General features: G+C 37.3%; 1 protein-coding gene across 7 annotated transcripts in view; it reads left to right on the forward strand.

Annotated features, from left to right (window-relative positions):
- Nucleotides 1-27,873, forward strand: part of LOC145977994 (prominin-like protein) — a 174,474-nt gene that overhangs the window by 99,865 nt on the left and 46,736 nt on the right. For 6 of the 7 annotated variants that reach the window (XM_083110352.1, XM_083110355.1, XM_083110358.1 and 3 more), the window contains exons 2-11: nt 7,035-7,302; nt 8,768-8,888; nt 10,356-10,422; nt 11,541-11,705; nt 15,576-15,697; nt 17,124-17,147; nt 18,513-18,678; nt 21,463-21,592; nt 22,835-22,987; nt 25,357-25,569. In XM_083110352.1, coding sequence (XP_082966478.1) covers nt 7,035-7,302; nt 8,768-8,888; nt 10,356-10,422; nt 11,541-11,705; nt 15,576-15,697; nt 17,124-17,147; nt 18,513-18,678; nt 21,463-21,592; nt 22,835-22,987; nt 25,357-25,569 — 1,429 coding nt within the window. The remainder of the gene's footprint in view (nt 1-7,034; nt 7,303-8,767; nt 8,889-10,355; nt 10,423-11,540; nt 11,706-15,575; nt 15,698-17,123; nt 17,148-18,512; nt 18,679-21,462; nt 21,593-22,834; nt 22,988-25,356; nt 25,570-27,873) is intronic. The other variant, XM_083110353.1, reaches the window with a different exon arrangement.

The raw sequence follows: 27,873 nt of genomic DNA on the forward strand, positions 1-27,873 counted from the left end.
GAAATCGCGGTATCTCCCGGCGCCGGAACCGCCTTTTTGGCAGTAACCGTCTGTTGCCGCGTTTACCTACGAAGGAACTCGCGGTCAAACAACCAATTAGGCCTAATGCTTGGGCAAGAAGCGGCAACATATAACCCCCCCCCCTCCCCAAAGCAGCCAGCAGGGAAACAAGATTTTGTCAAAATAACCCGTTCTGCGCTGTGAATGTTGTTGCTACGACTGCGGAATATTAGTTATGGAACCTAAGATTTTTGTTGTAGAGTACCGCTCGCAGTTCAGACAAAATTAATGTAATTTTTGTTGTGAATGCCTTACGGGATCAAGAAGTGTTATGTAAATTGATGTTTGGCACAAACGAGATGTACTACGTAGAAATTTCAGCGAAAAATGCACTCTAGACCATGACTCGAACCCGGATCTCTGGAATCCGATCCATATCTTACTGTTTTAGCTGCATGGAATTCTTTCTGCAACGGACTTTGTTGCCTTTGAAACACTGTTGGCGTCGACGGTGCGTAGTTTCTCCCAGCGAAGAGTGTGCGACAGACAATTCCACACGGGTAGAACAGCAAGGGCTGGATCGGATGGCAGAGACCCGGGTACGCTGAAATTTATGAGCTTGAATATTAAAAAGAAATATAGGTCAGGAGAATAACATTTGTACGAAGCATGGGGAGGGGACGCTAAATTCCATGTATGGGCGCAAGAATGTGTTGATCCGCTAATTTCCACATAGGCTAAGGGATGTTCTTTGGTCTGATAATGAGGGAGTTTTCTGGGAAAATTTAGAATTTCGTGTTTTGCGAAACTAAAGATCCGATTCGGGAAGGGAAGAATGAGCGTCTGCTTGTAATGTGGGCCAAGGCTTTCTGTGATCCCATCTCAACCCTTTCTAAATCTTCTTGCCGCCTCCTGTTTCCCCCATTCTACTTTCATTGTACTGTTACTCTCCAATTCTGATCGCATTCTCCTTTCTCTTTGAGTTTATCTTGGCTTCATTTTCCCATGACAATAAGTCCATTGGGATGCATCACAGACACCTGTCCTACATTGTCCTACATTATAGCTGTAGAAGAATAGAACTTTAAATCTCTTATGGTAAATAATGGCTCATTCATTGCGGTGAAATAAAGTCACTCCATGCATAACAATAATAAACTTTTCAACTATGCTACATGTTCCTTCGTAACAAACTACTTTGGTGGGTAACAAGGTTGAGTGGTCGACTCATGATCTCTCTCTATCGAAGCGTTGTCGGTGTTTCATTGTGTCTTCCCCTTCTGCGACGATATTATTGACGCGATTTTCCTTCTTCCCAATTTATATTTTTATATTCAAGCTTACATGTAACCAACGTATATTCTTATACAGGGTGTCAAAAGTCAGGTTACATAGGAAGTTTTCCTTGTCACCGAGTGAGTGAAGGAAGGTGCTGATGAAAGGGTTGAGGTGGTAGAGCAGCCCTAGGCTCAACCTCATTGGTTGGCAGCCGCAGAGACAGAGATGCGGCATCAAAATTTAATGGCATACACTAAGGCTGTGTCCGAAAGGTACGAAGTACAGACTTGAAGTATGGCCTCGACGGAAGTGACGTCACCTAGTGTGGTTCGAAAGCGCCAAGTACGTAAGCAATCGAGACCACAGCTCGGAGCACGGATCGTTGCAGACTCGGTCACGTGATTTCCGCACTCCTTGTTCATTTGTTTGAAATGAAGGAGGTAGAAAGCCAGCAACACAGGTTTAGGCCAGCAAGTTGTTGGTTGAAGTTCTTCTAATGTGTAGAAATATATGTATAAGAACATTTGAAAATGCTATGTGATTTCTGTGGTGAAAAACAAGTGTTTAAAACGCGGGGAAAACAGCGATTATTAAGTTTTATCTACTGATCGTATTTGGCGCTGCAGTCGAAGTGCAATTCGAAAGACTTTCACTTCCAGTCCAGGACTTGAAGACCGCACTGCAAGACCATGCTCGGAGGATGCTCGCTTCAAGTACGGTCTTCCACCTCTCGGACACAGGGCGCAAAATTGGTGCAGCGATGTGAGGAAACTGGTAGCGTGATCTAAAACGAGACAAGGAAAACTTCCTATGTAACATGACGTTTGACTTTCCCTGTATTACATTTTTGCATTCTCGGTTAGAGTGGCCGGAACACGCCCCTTCTAATAAGGACAATTTTGTTATTTTGTAATAAAATATCAACAATAATAATAAATATCAGCTCAGTATCTACGTATGCAAGATTACTGGATCCTGGTCCTTAACCCTTAATCGTCCAAACTCGTGTAGAAAGAAATATGGGGCGGAGGGGGTTGAAGGGAGAGGGAAACTGTTGTGCTGTTTTACGTGAAGCAATAAAAGATAAATTCTTAATTTCACGTGCAGATTGATCACGTTCGTAGTTGTTCGTGACAGGCACGTATCTAGAAATATGTTTCGGGGGTGATACTAATTACAATACATAAATTAATATTATATTATTATTACACGATTAGGTAAAAAGACTGTAGCTATAAAAAATATATATAACAGCGCATATTCATTACATATCTTACCTTTAGTTAAGATCGGAATAATTTAAATAAAAAAAAGTGCTCTGGCATTGAAATTAATGCCAAATAGATGAATAATTGAATATTTATCGAATAACAAAAATGATGTCACATGTAGTTGGAGAAAAGTAAGTTTCTGATTAAAAAAGTTCAGAGGAAAATTAATAGCCATCGATTATACAACAAATGCTAATATTTTCATTACTTAATTTTACTATTTGGACAGTCTTTCGGGGGTTCGGACCCCTCCTAAATACGTCCTTGGTTCGTGAATTTTATTTGTAATGAACTAATAGCAGAAAATAATTATAAATCATCATGGAAAGTATGCGTATTGTTAAACATATTGCATAATACTTTGCCTGTTGTCAGAGTTCAGTTGTCTTGTTGTCTTGCCAGTCCGAGAGGGTGCAAAAACCGGGCGTGAACTGTAAACATCGGTGCGTGGGCCAAGGAGGTCAGTCGCCGGCGTCCGCGTGAACTTGGCAAGCCACTGGTTCACTGGACCACGTGTGGCAGACGGCACCTGTTTCCAAGGTGGGAGAGTGCATCGCAAGCGGACTTTATCGTCACCTAGGATTGCCAACGGAATGTTCTGATGCGGCCGTCTTCTTCCCAGCACGAGAGTGGAAGAAAACCGCCTCTCTTCTTCGTAGCGCACCGGGGAACAAATGGAAGCTAAAAAGGCTGTGGCGATATTTCTTCCTGCCCTATCATCGTTTGAGGAATTTTGAAATTCTCCCTTGGGGCTCGATGCAATATGCAGGGAAACATTTAAATATAGCCTACATGTACATTAAAATACTGGATTTCTTTTATGAGTAGTGTAACCCGGTCGTGGAAACCTACAACAACTGGGGGTTCGACGTGCTGACCACATGTCACCGCGTAACTGGTTGGGAGGTAGGTCCTGGCTCTCACGGGCTGTTGTGCCACGGGTTATTATTTTTATTTTATTTATCATGTATTCAGATGGCAATTTACTGAAGTGCTTATTATAGTAGACTCGTGATTTCTTCACGGAAGTTTCAAGAGTTCGAATCCCGTTCTAAACAGATTTTTCCCATTGCGTGTGGTCTTTCCTCAGTTCCATCTTTCATGCACCTCTATGGTCGGGATCAACGTAAAGAGGAAGAAATAAGACATAAAGTAAAAATACAAATGGGCAATTTTGCTACGAGAACATGCATTTCGAATATATCCCTGTGTTTTTTTTAGCGGTGCCGAATTTGCGTTACACTCACTGGCGTGTAATGCCCCTTCAGAAATTTTGAGAAAATCAACATTTTGAAATAAAATAAGCGAAGAACTAACTGCCTGATCGCCATTTTTGAAGGTGGAAAGTTCTGAAAACATATGAGATATCTTATAGCGTATTCAGCCCTCCGACAAGGCAGTACTATTCGCCTTTAAAAGTTCAGCGCGTCCTGAAAAAAAAAATTGTATACGCCAGTGATTGCACTCACTTCAAGACGCTTCGCAGTGGCTCTTGAAGAAACCTGGCGTTCAATGGGAATTTCGGAGAGTCCAGTATGTCCTACTTAAAGAGGCCACCGTGTGACCGCGAAGAAGTAAGTGTCGAGTTGGGTGGGGTTCTGCTACCGTGCCCCGGCGACTGCGTTCCCGTGATTGCCTGAGCGAGGGCGGATGTGCCTAATGGCTTGGCAGCGATTCAAGGAGGCAGGCCTTCGCGATGCAAGGTTTTCGCAAGGACAGATGAATTATTAGGCTCTCCCCATGGCATTGTCTGCAGATCGCCCACTCGAGAAGATCGCATTGCCACTTCCGCAGATGTTGCCGTCCGCCTTCCATCAACAGTTTTGCTACCGTGTGTTCTGACGTCAGATGAGGAATGTCTGCGAGGTTAGGTTAGGTTCCATTAGCATAAATACAATAAAAAAAAAATATTGAGGCTAAGAGAACTAAACATAGCTAGCCTAACCTAACAAAGTAGGCATTTAGCCTAAAATGAAATAGCTTTCTCCCGTGACGTCAGAACACAAGGTTGCTCAAGTGTTGTGCGATAAGTGAGACCGCTCCCTTCAAAGCTCCGGGGTGGATTAGAGGGGAGGGCGAATCCCGAGGCACCTAAAATAAATCCTCATTTAATATGAATAAATAGCAATCGTCCCTCTAAAATTAAATAGACATCCTGTTGAGGCTCCATAAAATGTTTAAAAGCAACAAATTATCAGCGGCGCGTGGTCTAAGGTGTCATGATTTGGGATCCCGCTACGGGACGCGCGCAGGTTCGAGTCTCCTGATATTTCGGCCAATGTGTGCGAACGGTGGTCACCCAGCATTGTGAGGAAATTGGGGAACTACGATTGAGTCGCGTAACTCGGTCACGAAAACCTACAACGACTGGGGTTCGTCGTGCTGACCACACGTCACCCCGTAACTGTTTGGATGATCTCCCACCCTCACGAGGTGGGAGTGGGGCCGGCAGTCGGTAGGTTGGCTGTTACGCCACGGGTTGTTATTATTGACTTCTAAAATCTGTGATCATCCCCGGAAACCCGATTTGGAAAGCGTTAAAAAGTAACTGGCTGACAGTTATTCATTTTAAAAAGTAACTCAGAGTTACTTACTTGAAATTACTTTCATATTTACTTTCCGCTGGAAATTTTCATGCTGTTACCAATTGCATGCAATCAATGATTATTAATTGCAATGAAATAAATATATGAAGACTTGCGTGTTTTTATTTATTTCTGGTACACAGTGTAAGTGATTTAAGAGTTGTCTCTAAGATTTTCCAACCTTTTGTGGTTTTCGGTATTGTGCTCCGAATTTAAGACCTGTCTACTGCTGCTGCCACAACAGAAATCTCCCTTTCCTTCAATCAATTTTTCAATGTCGGCAATTGCTAACCCCCGTGGCGGAGTGGTTAGCCCAGCGCGCTTCGACGCCAGGAGTCCCAGGTTCGAATCCCGGATTGGGCATGGATGTTCTTTGCGAGTTTAATCCATCATCACTCATCCTCATTTTCGCGATTAGCCAAAAGTGGCAGAAGAGCAAAGCAAATAATCAATCAGACAAACCATTTCGGCACTACTCTGTTCTAAATACAAATTCACAAGGTTCTCTATTTGTCCTAGATTTCAAATTACCTTCAAAACTTAAAGGGGATTAAATTAAATTTTGGGGACTGTGCCCTCTAGCTCGTCCTTGGCTAGGAGCCTGCGTGTTGAACAACACTTACAATACACTACATACACTGCAGTCTGTAGTATGAAGGGAATGCAGTACAGACAGACAGACCTTCCATCTGCACTTGCATTTTACAAATAATTTAAGAAGTAACCACAGGAAGCAACAATTCTCTTTCCTTAGGAAGTCCAAAATAAGAAAAGATTGTCAGGCATTCATGTGAATTGACTCCTCCGTAATTTCGCCCTGGAGATAAATTCTCGCAATCAGACAGGAAGGAGAGCATGTCCTTGTCCTCTGCAAACATCGTATGTAAATGTTGACAGAAGGAAAAAATTCCAATTGTAGACCAAACATCAGTTCGAAACATCTCAAGTGTGCAAATAATAATAGTGATAATAAAAACAGGATAAAATTGTCAAACTGGTATGCAGAGAGACAACATTAGTACTAATTTTGCACTAAATTACTGTTATTTTTATTTTCCAATTTAATTGCTTTTCTTGTCCAAAAATACTTGTGTTAATTTTTACTCAATGCACAGCATTCATTAACAAGTGTACAATAATGGTGCATAAAAATTTCATGGTTCTGTAAACCATATCTAACCATATTAATTTTACAAATGCTCTGACAATTATTTTCCATGTTAAAAAAGAGTATCCAATCATTTATGCATCCTTGTTTGAAATACCACTTCTGATTACATTGATATGAGTAATTTTATTTTTTTATAACCATTGATGAAGAATTTTACACTTTGTTATATTTTCTGACTATAAAATGAAGCAATATTGTGGAAAGAGATTTCTGAAAATGTGAAACAAATCCTTCAGATTGATTGATTGATTATTTCCATCCACTTGATCATACAAGTACAAATCGCACTATGATGTGGGATAGGTCAATTACATTATTGTCTAAATTTGAATAGACAGGAATTAACACGTACTTATATTAAAAATAGTAAATATTAAAATATTAAAACAATAAATAGAATAATGTAAAAACAATGCTTCTTAGGGGAAGTTACGAAGAAATGTAATGCTAAGATAATAGAAAATAAAGTTTTAAAGGTAACATCCATTAGTGGAAAATGTGACCTAAGTAATCTTCTGTGCCATAAAACAAATGTTTTGTTAGCAAGCTCTTTACTTTCATTTTAAATTTAGTTGGATTGTGATTCTTGAATTCCTCTGGCAACTTATTTAGTTTTACACCTTGAAATCCTAGATATATGATGTTTTTAACATCTAGAAAAATCTTCAGCATATGTTTATATTATGCGTATGCAAAGATAGTCTAAATGATTTTTATTTAATTTTTTAGGTTTCCTGGTCGTCGAGGACAACAAGCTCCAGGTAGCAGATTTCAAAAAGGAATGGCACACGTTGCTCACGTACTATGCTGGGGTCGTCGCCGTCACTGCCGTGGGGCTGCTGTTTGCGCTGCTCATGCCATGCGTCGGTTTGGTGTTCTGCTGTTGCCGCTGCGTCGGCCGCTGCGGTTCCAGGAGCCAGCCCTTCGAGAAGAAGAGGGACCCCTGCAAGAGGGTGACCCTCGGGATCTTCCTCACCATCATCGCTATCATTATCCTGTAAGTTTACCTTCCAGTGTTGTCTAATTACTAACCTGGGGGGATGTAAATTAAAGAAATGTACAGGAGTTGTGAAATTTATTTTCCAATATTTAAATTCAAATTGTGTTGTTACCAGTGGCGTATGCTGGTTTTAACGATTGTGTAATCTCCGACCCTTGATTCATCCACCCACTCCTGAAGTCTCTCTGCAAATTTACCTCAGCATCCATACAGGATTTAGAATATATGTATGGAAAATTTTACCTTATTGTTGCAACGATTATCAATTAATTGTTGTGATTGCAGTTAATCTACATTTAGAATTTCAAATAATAAAACAATAAAGTATAATAAACCTATAAAAAGACAACCTGTAAAATACAATATGAAAGGAATGTGCTAGTGAAATAATCCATGCTGTTGGATTGATTGAGGTAGGTTAATTTATGTCACTTTTATGCTACTTTTGGCTAATCGCCATGAATGATGATATGATGAAATTGATGAAGGGACATTTACAAAGAACACCCACGTCCAAGCTGGTATTCGAACCCTGGAGCTCTGGCATTGTAGGGAGCTGTGCTAAGCACTCTGCCACATAGATCGGTGTAATTTCTTGAATTTTTAGTTTAAATTTTAATTTATTTAATTATTTTCATCTTCAGTATTTAAGCAGAAGTAAATGTAAAATTAACATGGAATTGGTTTCGAAATGTTATTCAGATTTCCTTGTTTCTTGCGCCCTTTTCAGTACGTAACTTGTGAACCCAGGATTCCCATTCCTGAGAAATTTCCCTGACATAAGCTCCTGCGATACAAAGGCATTTGGCAGAATCGGTTGCCAGCCAAGGGAACGGCAAAGGCTCAGGGGTGGAGAGTGCGACTGGTGGCCATGGAATCACTGCGCTTGAAAAGCAGTGTTTCCTTCTCCTCTCCCCTCCCTCCCGTCAATGTATTTAAAGGGAGTCGGTGGAATCTCGCCCTGCTGAGATTCCACCAGCTGGAGAAAGCCTCTTGGACATTCAGCGGCAAACGGTTGAATACATTTGCATGCTGGAAACAAAGAAATGTATATGAATCAAAGATTGGTTCGGAAGAATATTGCTAAATTATAGCCGGGTCATCTTTGATTACCTAGATGACACAACAATAAAGTGTAATGTTTTAAGTGCAGGCAACATCTACAACAAGAGTACAATTTTGTACAAGTGGAATCATTTAATCATTTCACAAAGATTTGACATGCAAGTAATAGTTGTCACTTTTCCACCTTGATATAAAGATGCAAATGCTGCAAATTATTATTGGATTATGAAAAGTTAGTGACATGTCATTTTTAAATGTAAATGAATCCTTATAAAAAGAAAATTTAAAAAGTGCATCCTCAGATTTCAACTTTATTGTGTTGAGACTGAACACTCAGCTTACTTGCAACCTGGTTAGAGTGAATTCAGTCTTTGTAGCATCTCTTCTTTACTTTCAGATTTGGTGTTGTATGTGCCTTTGTCACAAATGAATACATGGAGGAGGGAACTCAAGAACTACCCTCAAATGTTAAAAATGGAATAAATGACACGAAGCTCTATTTATCTAACACTGTTCTGGTAAGTGTGTGTTTGTTAATATGCATGTTCAGTGATCGCTTTTGTAAATCACTATAGGTGTTTTGTGCTTGGGGTACTTTCAAAGCCACATGTGAAACACACATAAAAAGTAAAAAAGTAAAGTGCTCCCCTGTGCTTGGCCTCATGCCATGAAGGCATATAGTGGGTGTGGACTTAGGGCCCCACACTTTCTTGATCTTGGCCAAAGGTGGGGTGATGTGATCAGCACCACACCCCTGGCTTCCTTTACCCCCCAGATTTTCCTCCAGATACCCACTTTATACAATGCTGGGTGGGTGCCGGAGCCTCTTGAACAGGTGGATAAAATCCCAGTTCTACCCTCCCGGGGATCGGACCCAGGTCTTTTGCATGTTAGTCAGATGCCTTAACGACCGAGCTACTGTAGACATGTGAAACACACGTAGTGAGAATAATTTTACATGTAACATGTGAACAATACAGAACGTACAAAACTAAAGTGAATTCCTTGGTGCCAAGGCCTGCCAAGCGGCTGTTCATTGGGTTAGAAATGCTCAGTGCACAGAGTCCCATTGCTACTGGCTTTGTTCCCATCCCACATCAAATATGGAACTCTTTGTACTAATGGTAGGAATGCTAATTATGCAGAAGCCCTTCACATAACTTATACCATGTGCCAGTTGAGTCAGTATTAACACTTATTTTAATTATTTAAAATTTATTTTAAGTTTATGATAAAATATGAAGTATACCAGTATTATTTTCCTCATCATATTACCATGCTCTGGCTTCCTTGCTGGGACATTGTTGTTGGAAAAATTTCTACCCGAAATCACCTGATCTGGGAATTGAACCCACATCTCCTGCACAACAGACAGACACCCTACTGGCTGGAATGCTGCAGCTCGCAAGGAGATAAATTGACATTAATATTCACATGCATGGAAGCAGGATGTGGATCCTTATAACTTATTTAGAGTTACGAAAATTATTGTCCAACATAGTTTTCTCCAAATTTGACTTGGTAGCAAAATACCTAACCTTGATTCTTTTTGTGCCATATTTTTTATCATAACTTTCCAATATGCTGTATGCTTCTATGCTCTTTGCCATATACACATTTCAGAAGAACGTAAGTACTTTTGAGAAATGATATTTTCTTAGTCTGTACTTTTATTTCTAGTGCTAATTTTTAATGTGGTGTCAAATTGTCTCAAAGTAAGGTAAAGTTTAGTGATGGAACTTATTTACTGCTAGGGTAAGGGTTCAAACTGGGGAACACCAGGGATTTCCGTGTGGGCAAATATGTAGAACCAATGTTCTTATTACTTTAAAAGTGATTTTTATTTTTTATACATGTTTTGGCAATGAAACAATTTAAAAAACTGATGATGGCCCATTGTAAGCATGCAAAAACTGAACAGATTGAGAATGTTTTGAACATTTTCTAAAATTGTTTGAATCTTAATAGTGTGTGTTCTTTTGCAGGAAGTGAAAAGCCTGCTGATACAAAACTACAAAGAACTGGAACAAGTTTTAAACAATATTTTGGATGGTTAGTATGTTTTGTACAATTCTTTAATGTAATGCCACGTTTCAGATATGCATCTTTGTCATGTGGAATTTGGTTAAGTTCTTTGCACACTTTCTAAACTTTTTTTTATCCCTGACCCAGGAACATATGATGGCATAATTGAAATGTAATTGAATACTAAATGTTTGTACTAGTTTTTAAAACCTGAAATTAATCAGTTTTGAATTGATTAATGGCTTGTTCTCTGGTTAAAAGAGAAACACAAACAGTGAACAAAATAATTATGGACCATCATTATTAAGGCTGAGCAAATATCAATGCCGATAGTCTCACCGATTCTGATACTGATGCTTGAGCATTGTAACAATACACAAGTATTCATTTGGAACTATACCATGTTAATTTCCAATGTTAATATAATTGTAAGATTACAAAATCACCATAATTTATTCACAATCCATTTCTTACATTGGAATTGTGCAAAATAAATATAAATTAAAATTTTGCATAATCTCGAGACTATTTTAACTCTACCAGGACTGCCAAAGGTGATTGACAGTATCGTTGCTTAAATTCCAACAAATACTTTGATACATCATTGGTATCGGCTGACGATACCAATATATCAGTATCCGGTCAACTTTACTTAATATGTAATCTTCATCTCCTGATATCACTAGCATCACTGTTAGTATCATTATTACATTATTTATCTGTCCAAATGCAGTGACAAGACATTTTGGTCAAATTATATCAGAGTTTTGAAGGTTTTTAGGTGCAGTTATAAGAATTATGCATGTCCTGCGAGACATACAATTTATGAAGTGAATAAAATGAAGTGAGTATGCACTGAAATTGCTCAAAGTACCAATTCATTAGATTTGCTGGTTCAAAGACTACGCAGCTTGTGTGGTGTGTAACATTCACATCTTATCAAAACATTCATTCTTGAAGAGGAAGTTGATTATAAAGTGAAAACTTCAGTAGCAGGGCTATTCATAGTGTATTTTATATATTTTTTAAATCGTGACAGAAAATATGAAAACATGGAAAACTATTAATTTTGATGTAGTGCATTTATGCATGTGATAAACATTAAAATGTTGTTTTGTTCTAATAATGTTTCCTCCACTCTTCAGAGAGTGGTGTTATAGTGAAGAATAAGCTAGGTGAAATAACAAGGGCTGTGGCTGTAGAGAATCTTACCACAATAGTAACGGGACTCACCAAAATCCAAGACGATTTGAACGGCATCAAGGAGATCACCAAGGACCTGCAAGGGAATGCATCGCAGCTCAATCATGGTTTGTATACAATAGGATTATTTTTATCAGTGTGTCCAATTTCTTGCTTGTATGTGCTTGTAAGAAGCTATTTCCAGCACTTCAGCCGGACCCCTTGGCGAAGCGATTAGACTATCGAGTTATGACGCCAGGGGTCCCGGGTACGCTACTTTGCACTGTGCTTAAAAAAACACAGGAAATTGGCTTTCCACTGTGAAAGACAAATTAAATTTGTTCAGTCTTTTCCTTTTTCTATGATCTTCATTTTTTGTGATATAAGTAGGGAAATAATTAAGAATAACTTTCTGCAATTTAGTTACTTTATTAGCACTTGTGACGGTTGATATACTTACATAAATATCATCCCGCCACAGTCACTCTCTTCTCTTTATTTACGAGAGTGAGATATGTCATGCGCCGAAACAATTCATGGATCGTTACGTAATGTATTAAGTTGCGCAGTTTTTCGACAGAGGCCGTTTGCTGCCTCGAGTCGTCACTCGCGCATGCGTAATAGACTCGTCGTTTGACCAGCGGTCGGAGCTGGGAGAGCGAACAGTCACGATAGAGATCTCTTACACGCGTTGCCCAGGACAGACCAGGATTACTCGCCAGCCGGAGCGGAGAGACGAACAGGTATATACAGTAGTTCGCGAAACAGGAGCCCGACCTTTTCTTCCCCTTTGTGGCGTATATGGCATGGCATTGTAGCTAACGTTATACGTTTGAGCAGCCCATTTCATCCTAGTCATCAGGACTTTTTGCCATTATGTAACGGGGAAGGAAGAAGGTCGATATGGGGCTTTTGTCAAATTCATTGTATTAACATGCATACGCGAATTGTGTAGTAACCGATTAATCCTTCTAAATTGTTGAGCCACTTATTTTTGAATTGGTTATTACTAGGGAAAGGAACTTTAGGTAAATAAATGTTTTTTCTGTGATAAGATAGAGACCCTCATTTTTGCCAAAATTCTGATCATAGCCTTATATGTCAACACAGCAAATTTTATTTTACATAAAAACACATATTTTCCAGTTTTCCGTATGTAAATACATATTTTGCGAATTTTCATTTTACATACATAAAATCGCTTATTCACTTCATCTACCTCGAAATCCTCGAAGGAAAAATGTTTATTCTCCACACCTCTTTCATATCGAGAGTACTAGGTTTGTTTTGTCTTTGAACACCCTCGCTGGCAGACTTCTGGCACCTCGTCTCCGATCTTATTGGGAGAAAATGGCTGTAAGTAGCTGGGGCTGGCTACACGTAACGATAGCAAGGCTTTTTAATGAAGCAATGCAGCTATTGTGGCCGGAAGGCATAAAATTTGACATTGTTCTTCTCTTGACAGATGCTGCAGCTTACATGCAGTGGTCTTGCCGTTAGCTACCCCAAAATTGTGCACGTTACATGTGTGGCTCATGCGTTGCATAGAATATGTGAAAAGATAAGAGCTCTTTATCCCAATGTTGATAAACTGGTTTCAAATGGGAAGAAAGTTTTTATCAAGTCGCCTAAAAGAATAGACATTTTTAAACAAAAATGTCCTGAGGTTCCCCTTCCCCCTACACCTGTAGTTACGCGATGCAGATGTTATGCCCAGAACTTTGAAAAAATTGTATCTGTTGTAAATGATCTCGACAAAGAAATTCTGCAAGAACTGTTGATGGAGCCCTCCTTAAAAGTAGAATTGTCATACATCTCAACAAACCTGTCCATTCTCTCTAATTCCATATGAAAGCTTGAATCGTCCGCGAACACTTTGGCAGCTTCCGTAGGTGAAGTCTGTATAGTACTAGAAACGAAACTGAAAGAACTCACTGGATCTAAATGTCTAAATGTACAGAATTTTTGGGGAAAAACCAAGGTTTTCAAACATTGTGCCAAATTGCATGTGTTTTGGAAGGAGGTGAAGTAGAGGAAGAGGAAGCTTAGGAAAACTTCAGCGTTAGTGACATTTCGTGCTCCAAATATGCAAGAATTGTTTCTTGTGACGTGGAGCGATCTTTCTCACAATATAAGATGCTTTTTAGAGATAATCGTCACAGATTTACAATGGAGAATTTGGAATAACTATGGTGATCCACTGCAACTCTTCCAAAAAATAGCTCGCTAAGAGGTAATTATTTAGAAACTAATTTCAGGTGTTTAAAATGCATGTTATAGTTTGTTTTTGTTACCAAATGTTTTTATTTTTGTCACATATTTTCCTGTTTTTATCACATATTTTCAACATTTATGACACATAAAAAATAAATATTTCTGAGTTTTTTAGCACATAAAGTTCCGTTCCCTAGCTATTACAAAGAAATCAAGTAGTATTAAATCATATTTTTTTGTGTGTCTCTCCACTCCGTAACCGGCTGGAACATTGCGAGTACCCCCTTTTATTTGATAACCTGATCAATGACTTGTTTCCGCAACATCTCGAATACTTTTTCCACAATTGTTGAGACGTATTTCATGACAGGGTGTAGGTATTTATATTTAATTGTTTTAATATTTGATGAAGATTTGGGAAGGGATTGAATGCATATATATATATATATATATATATATATACACAAACTAAATTTTGGGGGGAGATCATTGTTATTTATTGTAAGTTGTTTAAATTGGAACTATAAATAAGAAAGGATAAAGTAGGGAATAAGCGAAGGTGAAAGTAGTACTTGGAGGTTCGTTTAATTCCAATTTGTAAACATTTATAGACTTAGGGAATTTTCATTGAACTGTTACATTTTGCATAATTTAAAATATTAAAAATATTGTTCTGATCAAGTCACTGTTACCCTTTTTACAAAAACTAATCTGTCTATGAATAAAAGTTTGTTTAAATGGAATATTAATTTTGATCAATTCAAAAAATAGACTAAGTGATTATTCTTTTGCAAAATGACTAGACGTAGCGTAATCTAGTGGATTGGAGAGAATTTATCTGGGTTGTTTAGGAGCGTACGTAATTTTCTTGGGATGGGGAACTAGACGATTCCCCCACTTCTCAAGAAGTTTACGTTAACCCAGATTGCATGCACTCGGCGATTTAAGTTGTTTTTGTGTCCTGGAGGAAATCAAAAAACGAATCGATCCACGAAGTTCAGGGTCCTACACTGGGCCGGGCGAATTAACAATTTACAGTAGCCGTTTCTACAACGTTGTACGTTTCAATATTGCCTTTTTAAAAATTTTGGGTATCGGGTAGCCACGGTACGTGCAAATTTGAAGCGTAATTAAATAAATAAATAGTATTCGCTACACACTTCACTACTGACTAGATTAGACAGTGGAAGGGTGTCTATCACTTAAAAAAAAAGTCAAGAAATTATGCTCGTGGTCAACAATTTTTGAATTTTTTTTACAATTTAGTGAATTTACATTGTTATATACCTGTACTAAGGTTTCATAAAATTGAATATTTGGAAATCTAAAATTGTATTGAGTTGTGGTTAAGATTTATTCACTTTGTTTATTAATAATTACATTCTTGTATGCGTGAAGTTTTGTAAAAATATTGAATAAAGTAATATGACCATTCTCCATCCAGGATGAAGTCTGAAGCATTATTTTTTACCAGCATTAATAATTAAATCAAGTCTAAATCTCACAGCTTCAGTTTTCATCTTAACTGGCCTTGTGGTAGGGGTTTTTCATTGAATAGAAAAAAAATATTTTCTTACTTTTGCAACTATACGTAAGTAGGGGGCGATTAAGGAAATGTTAATAAAATTGAAAGAGAAATCACGAAAAATTCAATAATGTTGCATTTGTTATTTTGGTAGACACTGAATGGATTGTAGAAATTCAGGAACATCTGGTACCTGTAGATTCCAAACCATATTATATAAAATGTGTGGATGTAGTGAAAGCATTGAAACCTCTTACAGGTTTGAATGGAGTTCGTGCAAGGATCTTGGAACAGCTGAGGCAGTGTAATACGAAGGAGTGCAAGGATGTTATGCGCCAGTATGACATAGAAGGCCTTCACGTGGAAGCCAATTTTGATGAGGTAAATTTAGTTTCAAACTTCATTATTTTTATGCAGACTATAGTATTTGAACGTTGAATAAAATACGTGATTCACAGAATGCTGTTCTTACATTCCTGTAAGAGGCTAGGCTAGACTTCGTCTTCTTAGGTTAAACTTGTGTTGAACAGCTTAATCTGTGTTATTTTGGTATAAGGCATGATATTCCTCCTCCATGGTTTTCAAAATAATTTCTTTTAAGGTGTAAAGTTATCAGTTATGTTCTTCCTCTCATGTTTTTAATTTTATAGTTGGGATGGAACAGATTCATCAGATTATCAGTAAAATTACTGATGATTTTACCCATCCGATATATCTATAAATATCTTATATTTAGTGCAATATTCTGTGATTTCGTTATATTTTTTATAAACATTATAAACATATAATCTCTATTCCCTACTTCTAAAGAAGTAAAAGACTAAATATGCAGCTTTTTTTTTTTTTTTTTTTTGCATTGCTGTCATCTGGAAACAGACATCCATTAAGGGGGTCAATGAACCACTCCCATTCTTCAAGGACTATTTGGAATTTTATATCGGATCGGTGGAATATTGGTTATCGGTATCGGTAAATTTATGTCTGTACTTTATCGGTATCAGACAAAATTCATATTGACCCGTTTCTATTTTATATCATAACAGTTAACAGTGTCTGGGTACTTGATCGTCATCCATTGCAAATATGTAGTAAATTTTAGTACCATGAAGGGGCCAACCATAAAAAGTCAAGCATGTAGTATTTATCAGATATTGCAAGAAGAAACATCTTGTGAAGATCTAGTTTATTCATGAATTTGTGGGTGACTTCATACATTTATAATTAATTTGCATATTTTGCCAATATTTTTTGTACAAGTTTATACAGAAGATCAACAATATCATATTTAAGGGTAGCACTATCTTAATGCAATAAACAAGTACACGTAGATAAGTGTATGAAAATGAAGTGGCTCTCAGTAAAGTCTTACCTTTAATTCTATTCCCAATTTTAAACCTTAATTATTTCATTCTTAGATGCAACGTTCACATTTTTTAAAATTAATTGTAAAGGAATGCAAGGTGATTTCTTCAATATACTTTTTGATTTAATTTATCCCATAAATTGCTGGCAATTTCCTTATTTGTTGCATGCTCATTTCAAATAAGTATCAAAATGGCTACCCAGATTTCACAGTGTAAAACTTAACATTGCCCAGCATTTCTTATAACGTTCAGTGGAAAGGGTTGAAAGTGATTGGTAATAATTGACATGTTTTTACTAAAAATTGGTCGTGAGTGACAATTTTTCGTGGTTGAATTAATATAATGTTTGTTGCTGCTTGTATCATGGAACATTTTCCATTGCTTATTTTAGTGACTAATTCTGTACTAACTAACCAATTTGTTTTGTTCATTCCATGCTAAAGTTGCTCGACAGGTACTTCCCAAAGGTATTTATATGCTCAGTGCACTTCCATATGAACGACACTGCATGTGAAAAATGTTGAAATTACGATGTTCATAGATTTCTGTTTGTGTTTTCAATTTATTATTTGTATTTGAAATGTGCATGAAAATTATGCTTGTGTCAGATTTAAAAAAAATATATATGTATGTATATGCATGATCCTATTTTTAATATTCTTATTTTTGTTGACATAGTGTATATTTTTGTTGACATAGTACTTTCAGCTTGTGTATTTAATTTAATTAAATAGTGAAATGCAGTGATGATATTGTGGAGGAAATGTAATTTATGGTAAAGACTTGCTGGTATTTTTTGTGTTTGTGTGTTTGTGATAAGTTGATCCTAGGGACAAATTGATGTTGCACTCGTAAAGCTGTTGGCACCCTGGAAAGTTGCACATTAAGTAGGCAGGTGCCAGTGAAGCTCATGTTGTTTGTATCATTTATAGATCTCTGACCAAGTTTCCGAGTCTTGTATTATGACCTTGATAAACTGCACCAAACAAATGTATTACTGTACGTAATGTTGAAGTAAATATTTTTCACTATCTGTGCTGACCATTTTGGAAAAAAGTAAATATTTATGACTTTGCTGTCACCTCAATAAGGCAGAGTATAGATATGAAATCCGAGGAATTTGTGTAAAGTTATTGCTGATAGAATTGTCCGTGTTCCACTTTATTCCAGGTTTCACCATTTTTATTGATATATTTTCTCGGCTAGAATATTTGGGACTACCATTAGGATGGATTTAAATTAACAATTAGAAACAGGGAAAAGTGAAGTTGACATGTGGTATGCAGAGGAAAAGAACACTATGTAATATCCAAAATTACAACTGTTAAGAAACTGGTACAAGAATGATAGTAACACAATTTTTATTACAGAGAAGATGTCTTTGAAATCTGTGGAAACTTTTTCCCCACTAACAATTTTTCCTGTAACAATATCTATGTTAAGATGAATTGGCTTTTATTCTGTGTTGCTAGTTGCTTTGAAGAGAATCCCTTGCTAAGTATTTGATGAGGTGTCTTTCTGCAGTGTTGAGCAAAACTTCTTTTTGTGATTCACAGGAAATGGAAGGCTGAAAGCTTGCATGGGAATAAAAGGAAAAAAACAGCAAGATGCACATAGCACGATCAAGGCTGTACCTGTATGAGCTGGCTACAAGTTCAAAGAGAGCATAATTCGCTATCATTCCCTTTCAGCGTAATCATAATGCATCATTTTGCATTTGCTGTTACAAATGAATGTTACATTTCTCTTGTGCTAGTAATTGCAAACTTTTTGAAAACATGCTAATTGTATGCAACTTTTGCAGTGGAATTATATTCGTTGTGTAATTTCAGCTCCCTGATGTCACCTCAAGCTTCAATGAAATCTCAGATTTAATCCATGAAAACATCACAGAAAATGTCATGCGGGGAAAAGAAAAGTTTGACAGCATTCAGGTGGAAATACAGGACTCTGTGAAGGAGCTGATTCCCAAAATATCTGAATCCATTCACAATGCAGGTAATGTATCTTGATTGAAAAGTGATAACTTAGGTATAGTCTTTAAACCCAAATGTTATTGATGACATTTGGTTGCTAGAAAATTTTGTGTTTAAAGCCTATTTCTAATATTGAACTTTTTGAGAATTTTAATCAATGGGGTAGTTTTTTTATGGCCTAAAATTTCCATAGATATGCCTTAAAACAAAAACAATATGCCCAATCATTTTTAATTAATCAATTGTGTTCGCTTCATGGAATGTAAGATTTATGTAACATTAAAAAACAAAAATAAAGCTAGTAAAAAGTATGAAGTTCAAAAGTGTCCAGGACTATCTATTTTTAGGTTACTTATTGTAACGTTACCTGGTTCATTCATTTGTGAGCTTAGAAAAATAAATTGTATATCGTGACATAAACCACGCCCCTGGCCACCTTTACCCCACAGAGTTTCCAGGTACTCACTTTATACGACGCTGTGTGGGAGCCGGAGTCGCTTGAACAGGTGGAAAAAAACTGATTCTCCCCCGGCAGGGGTTGAACCCGGGTCTCTCGCATGGTAGTCAGACACCCTAACGACTGAGCTACCGCGGCTGTTATAGGGACCAGTACCAAACATCTTGCAGACTTTATGAAAAATAATTTCTCACATGAGTCTGTTGTCCTGATGGTAATGGAAGTACTCTCTCAACGTTTGAATTATGACCTGTAATGGCAAACAAATATCAGCAATTACCGTAATTTAAAATGGTTCCAGAAGTTTCATCTTGGGTAGTTTTTAGTTCAATAACAGGGTGTCTACCAAAATAACACATCCAGAATTCTTGATTTTTTCGGGATTTTCTAGATTTTTTTTTGTCTTAACGTTTATTTATTCGACCCATATTTAGGTAAAGTTGGAAATTAGTAATTAAGAAAATAAATATTTATTTAATGAAAACCCCTACCAAAGGGCCAGTTAAGATGAAAACTGAAGCTGAATTTAAAAAGAGAATTAGATCTGCTTTCTCGTATTAATGCATCTTGAACTGTGTTTGGCAGTCTGGACTCACAGCCAGTATAATCTTATGTGGGGCTTGATTGGGTTGTCCCTATATGTTTGGGACTGTCCCTTCAGTCATCTTCACTTACCACCATTCATTCTCATCTTCGCGATTAGCCAAAGGGACAGAAAAAAGTGAAATAAAATAAACTAAATCAACCAATTAGTCTTTATGATAGCAAAAATTCTTGACCACAAGAATAATTTATTGCCTTTTTATTGACTTCTTGATTTCTTGACTTCCATGACTTTCTTGACTGGGTAACTTTGTTCTCTATACCCCTGCTTTACAATCAAATTATATTGAATAAGAATGGGCAACACCTTGCTCCATCAGTATAAACCCTAAGGCAAGAAATTTTGCTCAGGCATTGAACAGTGACGTTAGCAGAAAGTGGTCCCAAAACTTTGTTCATTAATTTCTTCCATTTTCTCGTTTGTTTAATAGCAGGACAAACTTTTTTCTTTTTGGGCAATGACTGAATCGAAAGAAATTTCACTATTGAGTTTGGAAGCACAGTCCATAGACTTGTAACTTGCATCATTTTTTTCTGTTACCTATTTTCCTAATTAATATTATGTGACTCTCAAAATGTAGCACATTTATGATACTTTTCAAATTCCTCCCGGACGCCGGACATAAGGCTAAAATGTAGGACATGTCTGGGAAAACCAGATGTGCAATTTTAGTATAATTTTATAATGTTATTAGTCTTACCTTTATATTATCTCTGAATATTAATGTTTTAATCCATTACAGATTAGTATACTTATATTGTAACTTTAACATGTCTTACTGGTGTTACTTTTTTGTATAAACAGTATAACACACCTCCAAGCATAAAACTGTAATAGGCTAAGGCATCATTTCATTGTATATGACATTATTATATTTCATTGTATTAGTATATTGTAATGTTTGACTGACATGTCTAATATCACAGCATGAAAATGCAAATGTAATAAATGAAATAAATCTAAATTAGCACTGCCAGCTAATAGAAGAATTTCTGGAATTTTGGAGGGAAGCGAAACAAAAGACCACTCTTTGAGAATATGTAATGCTTATGACACAAGTTTGAAGAAAAAAAAACAAAAAAAAACTGAATTTATGGCATTTGGAAATTTTGAACTTTGTGCCTTTTCCCCCATGACATGTAAAAGTGAAATATGTCAGAAGAACAAAGGACTTTTTCAATTTCCACTTGCTAATAGTAACAATGGATATATTCTTTTGTAATTCAAGTATGTCATACCTTCATAAGTATACTAATGAAAAAGAAAGACAGAATTGAAGTACCATGTGTAGTTTTTAAGAAATGTTGTATTAATTGCTGCTTTTCAATGCTGGTTGACGTTTTGACCATCCATGCTCAACAGAAATATCTGCGTTGTCAAAATAATGACCATCCATCCATTAATGGTTAAAGACAATTTTACCAATACTTTGAAATGTGTACGTCATACCGTACTGAGAGAGTACTTATTTTTCTGTCCCAGCCCTAATTTCTAATAGCCATTGGTTGATTGTATTCCAAACTCGCCTCCTTCAGGATTTCAATATAAACGTACACCCAATACAAACAATATCATCTGCAGCTGTCACTGTAGTGTTAAATATTGAATGATGGAAACATGTCCTATCTCACCTCAAAGTGATTCTACATTGGAATTGCCAGTGTGGTGTTTGCTGTTATTTAGAAATAATGTTCACATTATGACTAAAGAAACTGGTTCTATAAGAACATATTCTCTATTTGCAGGCATTGAAATATCGAAGAAAGCCAAGAATTTGACTGATGTGGTGGACAATGCAAATTCAATCGTGACAGAACATTCTTCAGGACACGTCTCCTTCGGGGAAAACATAATTAATGATTATGCTCGCTACAGGTGAGTTCTTTGATCATTCGGCTCTATTCATTTTGTCAATGATCATGAAATTGCCATCAGCAACAAAGAAATATATCAAAAACTGCTAAAATTGCATTTTAGAAAAACAAAATTAAATTAATTTCTGTTTACAATTGGGTATGTATGGTTTAATAATATTTTACAAAATATGTAAGTAAATATTTACCACACAGAGAAAAGATAGGTTGATATTTCATGGCCTAGCCATCTTTCTTCCTCTCTGTGGTGAACATTTGGCCAGGCCACAAAATATCAACCTTTCTTTTCTTTGTGTGGTAAATGTTGACTGTCTCCTTTACATATTTTTGTTTATCTGCCTTTCTTGCTCCATGCCATGTAATAATATTTTAAATATGTTAATTAATGTCAAGGCCTTACAATGACAGGTTGAAACTTACAAAATGGTATGCTACTACTATCTACTAAAGTAGATTGATCAAGGTTTTATTGAGAGGGAAGAGTTTTGGGTGTTTGAAACCTTTCTCAAATCATAAGAAATAGGTAGGTTGGTGAAGAAAGAAATCATTTATATAATATATGTATTATTTTTCTGAGTATTCATGTTTGTGTGGATCCTAAGCCAACCATATTCATTTGGTAATTTCAAGTTCTTAAGCCTATATTGTAAATTGCTACCTTTTAGGAAAATTTTGTAAAGATCGTGCAGGATTCTAAAAACCTGCAACTTTTAAAGTAATAGGTATATTACAACGAAATATTGTTCGTTACACAGAGGAAACTTTAAAATTAATGTTTGATGAGGTTTGGTTCATTGCCAGATCTCCAGCTGGGCACCATTCACATCCAGACACTCTTGCAATCTTAGTTTTAATCAGAGAATTGCATTTTGACAGTGCTCGTCCGGAATGTTGTGAATCACATCACATATCTTGAACTTCAGGTCATCAAGATCTGTATGTTGATTTGTTCTTATTACAAGCATTCAAATTCAGGGTGGTGCAAGTTTTGAAACTCTTTGAACAGTTTTCAGTTTTTTCCATTGTAACTTAATTGAACCATAATCGGTTTACTGAAATTGTAATGTTTTGTGTTTATTTTTAATTACATTTAATAATTTGTAGCCATGGATTACAAAGTCTAAATAAAGAGGTTTCCTGTGGTTTCAAACATATGTATCCTTCATAATCACAATAACATTTCAAAATGTTTTTTGCCCTTAAGATTCCTTGATCACTTCCATATGCTAATGTTATATTCCAGGCATTACGTGGACATTGGTGTCAGCATCCTCCTCTTGATCATTCTTCTGTGCATAGTGCTGGGCCTCTTCTATGGCTTCTGCGGGAAGAGACCGGATGGAACCTATGGGGAAGATTGCTGCAATAAGGGAACCGGAGCTTCATTTTTAATGGCGTAAGGCATTTGTGTGTGTGTTACAGAAATTAAAGTGAATTCCTAGAGGGTTTATTTACTCTTCACCTACTGATGTCATAGTGGTTATGTTATTGCCTTATCAAGGGGCCCTGGGTTCGATACACAGTGAAGAAGCATTACACAGTGGTTAGAGTCCCACTTTAAACTGTTAGTCCAGTCCTGATTAGCTTATCTGAGTATAAAGTAGACTTAAAATAAATGTTGCCTAACTTTTACTAATCAGAGATAACTACAGGGCTTTCAAAATTTGTGAATTTTTTGGTTATATTGTGTTAAATGTACTAACGTAATGGATACGCATGTTTATTCATATACATTATTATAAACAAAAAGTGTAAAGAGAAAAAAAAAGTTGACAGGCAAAATTTCAATTCTTTTTTGTTTGCAATTTTCCTTTTTTGGTTTATGAAAGATGGGTACCGAGGGTGACCCTGTTACTCTGGAGTCTCTCATGGCTTTTATGAAGAGTAGTAATGAACAACTGAAAGTCAGTTTGGCCAAAAGTGATGACAGATCAAGGGCGGATATCTCAGAATTGAAAGAGAGTTCAAGGGTGGATATCTTGGAATTGAAAGACAGTGTTGCTAAAAGTAAGGAATCTGTTCGGGCAGAGCTCGAAACTCTTTGCATTTGTCAAAAAAGAACAGTAGGGAGTTAGTCTGACATTGGAGAACTGCAAAGGAACACGAATGTGAGTATTTCTGAACTTAGGGGAAAGGGGGAAGTTCTCTGTTTGAGTTTGTCCCAGTACAGGGTGGAGTGCATATCTAGGTTTGAAGCTGCGGATAGAAAATGTGATGTTCTGTCAGATAGATTAGATAATGAAGTGCAAGGATTGCATAAGGTTGTAGAACAGTTAAAGGTAGATCAGAGGGAAAGGTTAAAAAAATGTGAGGAGCGGTTAAATGTGAAAGTGAGAGAATGGGTAGGAGAAATGGAGTGGTTCCCTGAGTGCATAACTCACGGGGGTTCACATTTGAATTCAGTTAGTTCGCTCATTGTCATCAGTGACCAGAGGTCAGTCTCACCGTTTTCTTTGCCTTGCCTCAGTGAGATTTACAGAGTTCTCAGGAGAGTATAGTGCCTTTGAGGGATACTTACCTTGAAAAATTCATAGGGACAGGATGCACCGAAAGTATGGTGATTGCATGTAGTCGAACTGGGAAGTTCAGTAAGAAGAAACTTAAGTAGTAAGGGGAAAAATATCTCGAATCTGAGAGTGTTGCAAGAGACCTTCTAAAAAGCTGACCGTTCATGAGGACCAGTCTGACAGTAAAGGTTCAGTGCGAAAGTCGAAGAGTTCACCAAAATTCAGTGCCTCTCAAGTTAGCTTACCTAAAATAAATATGAGTTTGTTGTGCTTGGCATCGAGGAAAGTTGTATCTCGCATCAAACACATATTTCCCTCGTGTAGAGTCGGAAGACTAGAATGATGACTTCCCGCAGTAGAAATTGCTTAACTGAAACTGCAGTAAACTGGTTTCCTTCTTCGGGTTCAAAGATATTCGTGCTTCCTAGTCATGTTAGGAAAAAGTGTGTGCGACAAAGGTCTCGGATAACACCTGAAAGAAAAGCTGGTGAAGCCACAGGTCAGGTTGCAACTAGCGTGATGTTGCTACTCTTATCCATTATGCAATGGATGATGGGGACTCACATTAAAAGAAAAGGACAAGAGTCTTCCGAAGTTGCCTTTGATTGCTCGAATAGCACACAGAAGTGGTGCAAGCTATCGACCCAATAATTTAAAGACTATATTTCCTTGTAAATAAATGTACGTAAGACTGCTTAAATTTTGTGTGGAACTTGTTAGATTTTCAGTGTGATTTTACTTAATGTAGGGTTTGTGTGAGGATAACTAAAATCGAAATTTACATTTGAGAAACTCTCACATTCAATTTACAATTTATTTGCCATCTAGCAGGATAGTTTTTGACACGAGTTATCTTGAACTCGAATTTGCTGAAGAAAGTTAAAATTATAAACTGTAAGCTTAATAAATAGGTGCTTGGTAATAATTTAAATTCCCAGGTAACGAAATTTAAACAAACCTGACTTTTGGAGTATAGCGGTTTCTGCTTAAGCGTATGTTTGAAATTGCGAGTGGGCTATTGGCGTTGGTACTTTTGCTTGTAATGAGAATATGAAGGTTCGTTCTGTGGGGTCTCTTGTGAACATCATGATTACCAAAGTTGTGTCGTGAGTTTACACTTTGTCGTGGAGTCTCAACTCACTGCAAGGAAAGTGAGGGCGAAGTTAATGTCAAAGGGGAGTATTCGGGGAGTAATTATGCAAGTATAAAGTTACTTCTCTGTCCCCTTTTAATTGTAATTTTTCTTTCCTATTTTCAGGGCTGTCTACATCATCTTCATGTTCTCCACGGTGCTGATGGTGGTGACCCTTGTTCACTTCCTGATAGGAATCTTGGTGGAGAAGACAATCTGCGAGCCCATGGTCAGCCCCCATCGCAGCGACATTATGGATATTGTGGACGAGTTGGTGCCGTTGGATAGCATATATCCTAAAGATAAAAAGGTTGATGTCAACATTAGTACGGCAATTAGGTATGCAAGTCCTCTATAGTAGCCTCATGTGTCAGTATCTGTGTGTGTGTCAGTGTATAAAAATGAGAAGGAAATAAATACACTGGAAAATTCCAAATTTCCTGGTCAACAAGGAACATCACAATCCATGTGCACCATCTTTTTTATTACAGCTGTTCATATCTTTCTGTTATGAAAATTTTGAAATTTTTTCGTGGCTGGTGAGTGTATCCTATTTCCTTCTCATTTTACACATGCACTGTCTGATGTGTTTGTGTGTAAAAGTAATACAGGACATACATAGAAAGTAGTGATACTGATGTATGTAATTTTTAATTTTTTTTTAATCATGTAAATACAAGGTGGCGCAAAATGAATGCAAGTTTTTGGAATAAGTGTAACTTCATTGATTTTCAAGATACAAATGTTTTTATTAACACCAAAACCAGCAGTGATGATTTAAGTATGGAAGATGATGTCTGAAAGATGACATGAAAGATATTGGCAAGGACAATGCGGAACTTTGAGGAGAGATTCCGGATGTGTGTACAGCAACAATGACGTCATCCTTCCTACATCATCTTCTATATCACTGTATACCAATCCAAACTGCATTTATTACCGATGGGTATTGATGTTAATAAAACATTTGTATCTTGAAAATCAATGACATTACACTTATTCCAAAAACATGCATTCTTTTTGCGCCACCTTGTACTTGATCAGATATTATGTTATTGATTATTCTGTGTGTATATATATATATACAAATGATGAAGGAGACAGTAAACACTTACCACACGAAGAGAAATAATTCTATATTTCGCGATATATGTCGCATTTTCAAAGTAGAAGATAGAAAGATCGGCATCACATGAAGTAGAGGCACAGAATACTGCCCGTAGCGTCTCTATGATCAGTGTTGCCAGAAACAGTTGATAGAGAACAAAAAGTACTTTAACCAGTGTTTACGGTAAGGTGGGTGGGTAGTTTCGGAGAGGAGAGGAAAGGGTTACTGTTTGGCTAGGTTGAGTCTGGGGGGTATATTGGCATGCATGCCTGCTATATAGGCCCTTTCCCATCGCCTGCGGAAAGAAGTGTCGGGGGGGGGGGGGGGGTAAAATATGGATAATGGCAACACGGTAACAGTTATTGAAGGTGGTGTTATGGCTGTTGGTGTGGATGGCAACTGTGAAATCGGGAGTTTTGGGTGGAGGAACGGTGATTATTGATCCTTAGGTTCAAGGGGGTGGAGGTTTCGCCTAAGTAGAAGTTGCCGCAGATTTGGCAGATGAGGGTGTAAATCAGGTTGGATGAGTGGCAGATGGTATTGGGTGAAGGGTGAACTCGCCTGCCGCTGTGGGGATTAGGAGGGGGGGGGAGGTGATAAGTATGGGGCAGGTCTTGCATCTGGGTTTGTTGCACCTGCGAGCTGGGGGGAGTGGTGTGGAAGGGGGGAAGTGTTTCCGACCAAGATGTTTTGGAGGTTGGGGGGGGGGGGTGACTGAAGATGACCCTTGGTTTATCCCGAAAGATGTCCCTGGTGTCAGGATCACTGTGCAGGATGAGGAGGAGGGAGTGGAGGGTATGTCTGATTTTCGTAATATGGGGGTGGTATTGGGTGATCAGAGTTGGAGGGTTGGTTTTGGGTTGTTTGGTGCGGTTGTGGGAGGTGGCTCTAGTGAATTTTGATTCCTCAATATTCTTGAAGGCACTGCTGTTGCCTTCGTTATGATAAAATCGTTATTAATGAAACGAGCAAATAAAAAAGGTAGGGGTGATATTTTACTCATGACATTATTTACGTATGTGTAGAAAAATACATTATTGTAAAATTATTTGGTGCGGCAAAAGGTAGAATTGCAGTGTTTCACTTTCAATGCTGTGATCATGCTGGAAAACATCTGGACTTATAAATATGCTATCTTAATATTGCAGTGTTGTAGGAACTATTTCAGGAATTTGTAGTATTTTCATAACCAGTTTTGCCAATACTTATTCAAGAATATGATAGAACAACGTAAACATTTTCAACATTTATTCTTTTCATTGTAAATTAAAAGTAGAGATGGACAAATGTGGATGAAATTGCCTTTTCATCTACATTTGAGAATTGTGAATGTTGGAGCACATATATTCATCACCTGAATATCAAGACAGTCCAAATATGTTTTCTTCATGTGTGAAGTTGTAACTAAATTATTGTACAATATCCAGATCACTTCAATGCATGTGGATATCCCTATATATGGTCCTCCTCTGTGGCCGTGCGGTCTAAGGCCTGGGTTCAGTCTCTGGGTTCTCAGCCTGTGTACAGGACCGGTG

The sequence above is a fragment of the Lepisma saccharinum genome, chromosome 24, assembly GCF_977018435.1.
Source record: "Lepisma saccharinum chromosome 24, izLepSacc3.1, whole genome shotgun sequence".
In the NCBI taxonomy this organism is placed as follows: Eukaryota; Metazoa; Arthropoda; class Insecta; order Zygentoma; family Lepismatidae; genus Lepisma; species Lepisma saccharinum.